The sequence below is a fragment of the Geospiza fortis genome, unplaced genomic scaffold (genome assembly GCF_000277835.1).
Source record: "Geospiza fortis unplaced genomic scaffold, GeoFor_1.0 scaffold361, whole genome shotgun sequence".
NCBI classification, from domain to species: domain Eukaryota; kingdom Metazoa; phylum Chordata; class Aves; order Passeriformes; family Thraupidae; genus Geospiza; species Geospiza fortis.
This window is the reverse complement of record NW_005054356.1, coordinates 1,590,956-1,601,718: the sequence shown is the minus strand read 5'-3', so window position 1 is coordinate 1,601,718 and position 10,763 is coordinate 1,590,956. Positions and strand designations below refer to the sequence as shown.

General features: G+C 45.3%; 1 protein-coding gene across 1 annotated transcript in view; it reads right to left on the bottom strand.

Annotated features, from left to right (window-relative positions):
- APCDD1L (APC down-regulated 1 like) overlaps positions 1 to 10,763 on the bottom strand; it is a 16,549-nt gene that overhangs the window by 4,513 nt on the left and 1,273 nt on the right. Inside the window, exons 2-3 of the mRNA XM_014308063.2 lie at positions 1,029 to 1,179; positions 5 to 326 (exon numbers count right to left, since the gene is read on the bottom strand). Coding sequence (XP_014163538.1) covers positions 5 to 326; positions 1,029 to 1,179 — 473 coding nt within the window. The remainder of the gene's footprint in view (positions 1 to 4; positions 327 to 1,028; positions 1,180 to 10,763) is intronic.

Below are 10,763 nucleotides of genomic sequence, written 5' to 3'. Positions count from 1 at the left end.
GGGCTCCGGGAGCCCAGGAGCGCCCCGGGGGCAGGAACCCGCGGCAGCCCTCGCCAGAGGTCTGGTTGATCCGGGAGGCCACCTCCCGCATGGCCTTTGGGCTGTGGAACACGATGCCCACTTTGTGGAGGTGGTAGTCGGCCTCGGTGGCGCCGCGGGTGATCCAGGAGGCCTGGCGCAGCCGGAGCTTGCCCTTGATGACCAGCGAGTAGGAGGGGTCGCGGCAGGACGGGTCCCAGTAGTAGAACTGCAGGGCCTTGAAGAGCCGGTTGGTGTAGAAGAGGTAGGATCGGGTCAGGAACTCGGGCCCCGGCCGCACCTCACACCTGTGGGGAAGGCAGCGCTGAGCCATGGAGAAATGGGGAGAAATCCCTCCCAGGGCAGCCGGGGTGTGGGAGAGGGCGAGCAGAGCTGGGAGCAGCTTCCTGGGCAAGAGCCTCCCACACATGGTGGCCACCCGTGGGTGGCTTTACAGTCTGGGCATCGGCTACTAAAATCTGAAAGTGATGGACAGAGGCCTTACACTTGCACAGGAGGAGTGTGGAGGGCAGCCAGGAATTAAAGTTGCACTGCCCATTCAAGCTGCACCCTGATGAGGAAATAGCAGGTGGCTGCAGGGACAGCTGAGGGTCCCAGCCCTCCTCCAGATGGGAATGAGGGCTTGGGAAGGGGAGAAGGAAACTCTTCTCTTGTTGCCTGACAGTTTGCTGTATGGGGATGGGCCGGAGCTGTGCTGAGGGCTGGGGCCTCTGAGGGTCCATTCTAAGGTCCTCCAGGGTCTGGGGATGCGCTCCCAGTGGATGAGGGTGCCTTCCCAGGAGAACGAGGTGGCTGACCCGGGGTGTTAAGGGCGAGTTCCTGGGGATCTGGGGCGCTCTGAGATGGATGTGCCTGCACAGGTATGGGGTGTCTTCCCCGTGGTGTCAGGGGAGAGGGGCGGGTTCCCAGGGTCTGGGGTGCCTTCCCGGGATTTGGGGCGCGTTCCCGGAGTGCGGGGGTGCCTCACCCGGGCTCTGGGGGTGCCTTACCCGGTGGAGACCCAGCGCCCCTCCAGGCGGGGCGGCAGCCGCGCGGCGATCCCGGCGCTGTCCTGCAGGTGGCGCGGGTCAGCGCGGGCGGGGCAGCGCCGAGCGGAGCCCCCCGACCGCCCAGCCCCGCACGGACAGCGCACGGACCCAGCTCAGCAGCAAACCCTCAGCTAAGGAGACACGGGGGTTTATTTCACTCAAGTTTTCCGACTTGAGTTTCATCTGAATCCAACTGGTTTTTAGATGAAATCTTCAAATAACACGGGGCGCTCTTTGTTCGTGTTCTTCCCCTCTGATGCTATTGTTGAGGCAGTGGCTGGAATGGGGAATTGCAGCATGGGAACGCTGGCCTCGCCTGTCGCCCGCCATAAGGACAGTAATTCTGTCACTTACCTCATTTCCCATAACAACGGATGTTATTGGCTTAGGGAATGTGTGAACACTCAGCTAAATCCTGAAGACCTTTGCATGCACGCACACATATGTACATTTATTCCTATATATTATTCACTCTTTGCTTAAGCTCTTCGTGGCACTCATTGCGGGCCTGCTTCTCTAAGAAACTTGGGATTTCCCTCTTCATGGCACCATGGAATGAGCTGTTGGTGAAGCTCCTCCCGAAACCCCACTGATTCTCTGTGGTACAACTGATCCTGGTTCCAGTGGAGCTCAGCCCAGCCAGGGCTTTACGAGCCCAGATGGGGCTCGTTTGCTCCAGCTGTACTTTGCATTTTACCCAGGAGTGTGCTGGACATTTTGAAGCCAACTTTTATTCACTCCATACCAATGTTAGGACACAGGTTGCTTTCCAGCCTGCTTATCAGGTGGAACAAAAGATCCAACATCTATATGTTGCCTTCCCACAGAATGAGGATGTGAAAGGTTTGCACACCCCGTGCCTCAGTCAAGGAGATGAACACACAGAGTCACAATATACAAGCTCTGGACCAAGTCAGGTGGGAATTCAGTAATTAAATGTTTGCTGTGCAAGTCAGAGGCTCCTGGAAAAGGAGCCCCACTAAATCTCCTCTAAGAGGAGAGGGAATCCCACTCAATAACTTCAGACTTTTATCTGATGGACAAATTCAGCCACTTCACTATGGTGCTGCCATTTGTGAAGGTTTTACAGGTCACTTGAAATGTATTTTTGTAGACTTGAGCACACAAAGCCTGACTACCACAAAAGGAATAAATACTTGGAAAGAGAAGCCCCCAGTGAAGCAGGAGAGCAGTACCCAAAGGCCAGGGAAACCAGCCTTGCATTTTCTGGTACCTCACCCTGCACAGGAGTGCATGAAACAGCTGGAAAGACACATTATTAGAGTTCAGGGCTCTTTTGGGAGCAGGCTCACAACTGCACTGCTCTTACCACCCTTAAGGGCTGGACGAGGTGAGGAGGCACAGCCAACTCCTTCACAATTGCTTGCACTCGTGCTTCCTAAAATGCAGTTCCTGTGATTCATGTGAAAGTGGGAAAATATGGAATGACAAAACCCACTGCTATTAGTTAAACCTCTAATTTGGCAGCTGCAGCATGTGTGAGGCTGCCCCATGGGTGCCTGTTTAGGAGAGCCATTAGGAGCTGGGGATCTGTATCCTCACCCCAGCTCTGCCATGACTTTACTCTGTGGTCCTGTGTGCTCCCTACTCCCAGGGCTTTTTTTTAAACTCACACTCAGAATATGCCAAGATTCATTTGACTGCCCTAAGAGGCCTAAACACTGGAGAGTCATCAGAACAAGGGCAGTCCAAACTGAACCACACTTCAAACAAACACAAAATTATTATCCTAGAGAATACAGTAAACTGAAAAATAACTGTATTTGTATTCGAGGTAATAATGGACATAAGGGTCAAATTTGCTCTTGCCCATAACCACAGAAAGACTCCAGAGGTATCAGTGCAGTCTATAGATACATAGAATGCAGCTATAAAATATACACAGTATAACCCAGTCAAGTCACAAACTGAACTCTGTGTGTGTTTATTGCAGCAGAAGCTTCAATATCTCGCTGAACCCTTCGTGCTGCTCTTGGCAGAAACACTAATAGTTCACATTGTTTGGGAGCAAAGACACTTTGGCAATACAAGCACTGCATTTTGACACATTCAATACAAAAGGGAATTTTTATAATCGGGATCAAACTTCATGGGGGAAAAAAAAAAGCCTCCAGAATGTAAATATTTGACATGATGGGAATTCCTAGGGATTTTGTCTTACTTAATTGTGCACAAGACTCCAAGCTGGATGCATCCTCAAACCAAAAGCTACTGGCTTGTGTCCAAAATTTGTGGCTGCCTTTTTCTCTCTCAAATACTTCAGCCCCACCAGATCCAAACATCCTTTCAAGCTGGAAAAGTTTAGTCCCAGACCTAAAATCTGTAGTTAGAGCACCTCTCTATTCCAAGAGCAGCATAAAGTGGCTGTCACTCATATGTCACTCTGTTACTCAGCCCCTGGTAAAGCGCATCAGAGCAGCTCCTCTTTCTTAAGACAGACACAAATTAACTGCTCTATAGAGTTCTCAGGCAGGAGGAAGGAATATTCACAATTCATCTTCAAGACAAAAATCCTCATTCATAGGAAAATCTAAAAAAATTCCTGTGATCTCTCCCCCTCGCTTGCTCTGCTGTCTGTATCGATTAACCACAAGCCTTTCCAGAGAGCTTCCCAGCACAGCACTCGGACAAAACAGGGGCTTTTCCCATCTTTCCAGTGTGTGCTGCATCCCAAAGAGCAGCCCAATGCCTCGGAGCAAGGAGCTGCACAAGCACCCAGGCAGGGAGCGGCAGAGCCGGGAACTGCTCGTCACCGCCATCAGCACAAACCCAACCAAGCCTGGAGCAAACAGCACCAGCAGCAGCTGCTGAGCAACCATTCCAACCCTCACTGGTATGAACCACTTTCAGGAAAATCAGATCCATGGCATCAATTTGACAAGAGGGGCGGAACTGGAAATTCTCAAATTCTCCCCACAGTAAATTGTTGGTAAAATTAAGGTGGAAGATTTCGAGGCAACAGCCAAGCCTGGAAATGAGAGCCTTGTGCTACACAAGAGTTGTGTGCTCCAGATGCAGAGCCACTTCTCACTTCTAAAGGAAAAAACCATCAACCAAGAGAGAAATGCTGTCATATTCCTCCTTGGAAACAAATCTTGTTTGTGCTCCCCCAAGCAGATTGACTCTGGAAAAAAACAAAGTTGAGTCACACATCTGTTTCTTCATAAATGGAGGAGAAAATGCATAGATTACAGTTTGCAACAAATTAGTTACTGTGGATCAGCTCTTCTCCAGAGCTAGATTGTTTAATCTGTTACATGTTATTGCCTCCTATGGCCAGAATTTATCATTCCCATTTATAATTCTAATGTTTCAGTTAGTCACCCATTCACAGGGATAAGATCAGGGCCTGAAGTCACGGAGCATTACACATTTCTTCATGTAGAGATGACATAAAACCTTTGATATTTTCTGAGGAATGTTCAGACTGGAAAGAAATAGGCTATAAGAAATGTATCAATGTATTTTGCATAAGTGAATTATACTTTTCCACACAGACTTCATTAACACAGCAAAACAGTGTTTCTTTAGCATTTTTCTCTCCTGAGAGCACACAGAATGGATTTGGGGTTAGCCACCGAAGGAATAAGCATTCTTTTAGAAGCAAACAAAATGGTTGTATTTAGCAAATCAATTTTTCTTGCATTTGTGTGGAGATTAGGTTAGTGGTGCCTTTAATTCACTCAGAAAAAGGCATTCTCAAGAGAACAGCTCTGTGGGAAGAGATAAATTTTATATTATAATATTATAAAGTTATAAAATTTAAGCATAACCCACTGGGGATGGAAAAGTGTATCACAGCTGAACCTTGCATTTTGCCTATATGCAAACTGAACACAGTTCAAGACAGGACTTAAGCACACGCTTAAGTCTAATTGGTTGCAGTGAAACTTAAGCATGTGCTTGAAAGTAAGCCAGTGCATGAACATTTTTCCTGATTAGTAATGCCTCCCTGAACTGAAGCCAGAATGTGGTCAAGTGGTTGAGGGAGGATGCCAGTGCTTCCACTGGAGCACTGTTTGGTTTCTGGAAAAGTATTTCTATTATTCATCCATTCTCTTATTTGTCTGTAAAATGGGTATATTTACATTTAGCTGTTTCACCATTCTGGTGCTCAGTTCATGATATTCATAAAATGCTTTGAATCCACTAAATGTTTCTCAGTTATGCCCTCAGGGCTGGCACAGTAACTGTATTACCCATGAACTATCATTGCAGAGCATCATCCTGAGTTTCCTCTGCACAGCTGAGCATAATCACACGTGAAATCCTGCAGATCCTAAGAGGAAACTCAGCCGTCTCACAAGTCCCAAGTAGTTTGGGATTTTAGAGAAGTTTTCAAAACATACTTTCACCACATACATTTAGCACAATGGCATATGAGTTCAGACATTCCATTCTATGGTTTTAGTCTGGCTTTGTTCTAAGGCTGTGAGCACTGCCTGATCTGTCTCATATCCAAAATTAAAATAGTGAAGGGCTTGTGGTGAGTTGCCTGGGGGTTTTAAAGGCACTAGAGAAGTAAATATTTTGCTCTTGGAATAATGGAATCATGTCTTTTTCTTGTTAAGTGTCATGTCCAGCAAGACATGACAAGACAGATGGGATTTGTGGTAGGGAAGGGGAGGAAGGAGAAGTACCCCAAAGATCTTCTTCATTATAAACTACATTTAAATAAAATGGCTTCTTAAAACTGCCTCTCTGGCTGTTTACCCCAAAGACAACCAAGCCTAACACTATAAAGGGAATTCAAGGGCTTGATCCCAGTTTTACTGAAGTCTGTAAATGGCAACTATTTCATCTATATTCTTTAATTCAGATGAGTCGGAAACTCAACAGAAAAAACAGGCCATGGATGTGAAATTAATGCCACACTGTTGTAGTGAATGTATAGAGCACCCATGCAGGTTTTGGCAGCACCCTGAACCCCTGCACAGACATTTTATTAGTGGCTATCATGGCCATTTGTAATAGTGATGGCTAAGCATATTTTTTCCTGGAGTGCTTTGAAGAGCAGAACCAGTAATCAGCCATGGCTTGGCTATAAAATGTCAACCTCATTTCAAACGTCTAAATCACTCACATGGACCAAGAGTGCAGAGAGGACCACCCACCACAAAATATTAACATAAATACAGCATTTACCCAAAGCAAAATGAGCAACTGGAACTGGCGGGAGTTGAGAGTAGAACAACAAAAAATGATGAGGGGGTGGGAGGGATTGAGTTACAAAGGAAGATTAAAAGAGCAGAGTACATATAGCCTGGCTGAGCAAGATGGATATGATAACAGCCTATAAATATTCACGAAGCACAAACACCAAGGAAAGGAAGGAATTCCTTGCAGTGAATAAAAGGATTCTGTTGGGAGTGAATGAAGAGAGGAAAAACATGTGGCTTGTATGGCAGAGTGAACTTCTCGAGGCACAATGTAGTAGGCAACCTAAGTCCACTTGCTTGGCAGGATTTGAGGGACTGAGCAAAGCATTAGTTCAGCAGAGAACAACCCGCTCTTGGCAGGGAGCTGGCGGGATAATCTGAGTGGCCTTTCAGTCTCCCACTGCTATGGAGCTGTCCCAGTTCCCTGCTCCCACGGGGGACAGCTGCTCTCCTGTGTAAGCACATTGTTCACTGTCCTGCTCTTCAGAATCCCTGCCTGGCCTCCATGGGACCAGAAATGAGGGCTGGATGCACAAAGGGATGTACAGAGCTAAGCAACTGCAATAGGTACTAAACTGCTGGACACAGCTGGGAATCCCAGCAGGTCCCTGCCATGTCAAGTACTCACTGCTGAAAATCTAAGTCCAGGAAATTAGGTTATAAACCCACTAAAGCAAGAGCAATCCTTTTGTTCTCTCTTTATTTAGCACCTAACACAACAGGACTCTTGGCGCTGCCGCAAGGATACTGTTTATAGTAATAAAAATAGGATCTAATAGGATCTAATATTCTGAAGCTACTTGGCTCCTGCAAAGCCAAGGATGAGAAGGGCATTCAAAAGCAGTCATAGCAGAAGGCATCCTCAGGAAAAAAGCTCTGCAGAAAGGAGGGAAACTGATCCAGAGCCCACACCAGCAATACACACACGTTTAACTTAGAGCCACAAGTGACCACAGAAAAAGGTTACTTGTTCAGCTGGAGCACAGAATTAAAGTTACTTCTAACATGTGTTTTGGGGTCTGGGTGTGGTTTCTAGATAGCCTGAAATTTCAGTCTACTGTTTTGCCTGTCCACATCAGCCAAGTTTTGATGTGTTCCAGTTCTCCTAAACTCTGCCGACAGATGCTAAAATCAGAGCTGACATTCAACCTACGTGCTGCATAATCTAATAACAGGACTTGTGCTACTCAAAACTAACAAACTCTGGGAGCTTTTCTGCAGCAAAACCTTGCCGTCATTTATATTCTCATCTCTCTTTTCCAGGCTGCCTAACTGGGAAATGTGATTTTTTTTTTTCTCTGAAAAGCTTTAAAAATAACATGTCATTGTGTTTTTGTATCAACAGGGGAGAGCCAAGCCATAACTTCCTTGTCCAGCACTTGTGGATTTAGTGAGAGTGTGAACAAGGTGAATCCAATTGTCTCAGTGGGGAGCTTGGTGTATACATTGATCCCAGAGTGCCAGGAGAAAGCTGCTTCCAAAGACCACAGTCTTGGAGTTAGACAAGGCCAAAATGTCACACATTTGTCAACGTTTCTTATTAACCCAGGAGAAACCATGGGGGACTTTTTCAGTGCTTGACATACACTCAAGTTTAAAACATTATTTTAAAATCTAAACTCAAGCAAATCTCTTCAAGCACTCTGTGGTGAGACTTCTCCTGTTGATTTATGTCCCCTCACACCAGCTGTAAATAGAGGTTGCACCAATCCAAATATCTGTCTAACAGTGCCACAGGAGCTGAGCTTCTTTGCAGCATTTTCAGCTGAATTCAAACCATGATGATTCAATAAGCTATTCACTGAAAATGAGAAAACACCACTATGAAAGCCACAGTTATCACACCATCACCCTGCTAAAACTCAAAAATAATGATGGATTTCAACCCTCTTATCACTTAACACCCTGAAGCTCTGGCATTTCAAATAGATATCAGAGCTTCTTTTCTAAGACACAGAAACAGAACTTCTCTAATTTTGCATTTTAAACCATGAGACTTTTTAACTCCTTAAAGAAAAAAAACCCCACAGATTGCAGCTTACTAACCCCTCAGATCTTACACAAATTAAAATGGGAAGAGAAGGAGCTGTTCTATGAATCATATTTTCAGTTTTTGGCAGCACTCTTAGCCTACAGAAGAAGGGTTACACATTGAAATTCTCACGTTCTCACTGTCAGTTTCTTGGGATTATTATATCTGAGATACACCATCTTAAAATCAGGAAGTTTCTCTTCTTTCATACCTTTATCTTCCTCAGCAAATGAGTAAGAAAACCAAAGCACTTGTGTAAGAGCATTGTATAGGTGCTTCCTAATTTTGAGGTTGATTTTAACAGTGATTGTATCTCACCCATGAAAGCGTTGTCTTTATAGATGACATATGCTCTGTTGTGGGGAAACACAGGATCCCACTGAAAGCAAAACCTCTTTCCAAACTTTGTTCTGCCAGATGCAGCCTCCCCTAGCACTGGATTCCAGCTTTGGTTTTCTTCACAGCAATTTCTGGCTTTTGAAAATCTCCTTACTCAACAATTTGTGCTTGTGGGGAAAATATAGAAACCACACAATATTTTTTTCACTTGTGCTTTTTTTACCTCTCAGCCCTGTTTTTATCTATATCCATATACTTTGAAACGTGGCTAACCCTATAATTATTGAAAGAACAAATAGAGTCATATCACACAATCCAGCATAGCACATCAGTTGTTGATTTTTTTTGGCCTGAGAAATGAAGAATAAAAACCACCAACTTGGTAAAAAAAATTAGCTAAGTAAACATTAACCAAATAAATATTTGAACCAAAGACAATGGTGTTGATTTAGTAGTAAGAACAGATATATTGTTGTGTAAATAGACACAACAATATATCTCTGTGCTGAGTGTTGTTCTATCACTTATGGGATTCTCTTGCTAATCTCTTAACTGAATGCAACTGGTGATCTTATTTTACCTCAACATTGTCACTTTCAAACTTAAAAATAAACATTGAAAGCAAAAATAGATCTTTTATGTTAAAACCATGTAGAAGAAGCTACACATGAAAAATACCAGTGTGGTGTTACTGGAATGTACAGACTTTCATGAAAACTTAGGTAAAACTCAGCAGGTCCCTGGGGACATTTCCAGGAATGAGTGATTCTTTTCTGAGGAGACTCCAAAGTCAGATCCAGTTACCTAACTGAAGTGGTTTTTCAACTAATTATGCACTGGTGTTATGCTCATGCTAATGTTCAGCCTTATGCAAAATGCAGAATGCCAGTCTTGCTCACAGTGAGCAAAGCTTGCTTTGATTTTAATGAGTTCTCAATCTGCCTTAGGTATTTAAACAGTTACTTTGAGGTTCAGTTTCTGTTCTTACTGAAATCAATGGAAATTCTTTCACTGACATCAGATGCAAGAAGCAGAGAGTTTAGGTTAGACTGGACTAAGAGAAACTGCATAAGGATTTACGATAGAATAATTCTAATTAGACTTCAGTGAGTAAACTTACATAATGCAGTATAACAGATCCCTGAGCAGAGCAACTTGAGCTAGTAAGGTACTTAGAGGATTCATATTTCTCAGCTTTATTTTGCAAACACATGACAAAGATCCCACGTAAGGAGAACCAGAAAGTAACTCTACAGAAGTGCCCTGCTGAGAGATTTCTTTCTATAGTCTGGTCCTTTACACTTAATGCAAGTAATGTCCAATAGCTCTCACTACACAGTTCTTTTGCCTTGATCACTAAGCCCTGATCTGGAGAGGCGAGCCAGTGTGGTATTTGCTGCCCAAAACCTCAGACAAGTGAACTAAGTGGTAGAAAGAGCAGTAGAAACCAGGGGAATGGATTTTCAGTGTCCAGACTGCACAGGGCCCTCAGGGGCATCCTGCCACCCTTCCTTTCACCTGTCCCTTCTGTCCAGGAGTCTCAACCAAGGGTCTTCTCTGCATTTCCTAGGAAAATACTGTCTGAGGATGGAGGAGTCTCCCTCAGACTCTGCTCTTTGTCGTAAACAGAAATAATTTTGTGTATTTTTCACAGCACAGTTGCCTTTGTTTTCCCATATGGTCCCTTAAGCCAGAACCTTTTCTTCTGAAACTGCTCCAAGAACCGTGGGGTTGAAAGATGCCTGTCTGAAAGAGAGCTGCAAAGATGCAGCTTGTGCTGCTCTGCGAGTCTGTCTGCACAGCTGGGGCTCAGAATCACGTCCCTGGAGCAGGAGGCTACTTGTGAGGTTGTCCCTTGCCAGAGCAGGTGCTGGAGCCTCCCAAGGAGAATTCCCAGCTCCAGTGAAAATCACCTCTTAGCCCTTCCTGCCGCGAAACTCTGCTCGATGCTCTCCGTGCATCACACGCGGGACAGGAACGAGCTGCGGTGACAAAGGGGATGCCCGACTGCCTCAGCCAGCACCTCGCTGGGCAGCTCAGCACCGCAGCGCCAGCCCTTCTGGCATCCCTGCACGGCGCTCCCTCCTTCGGGAAAGGCTTCAGGGGTTCTGTCCCCGCTCTCAATACCACAGCTCGGGGGCAGCA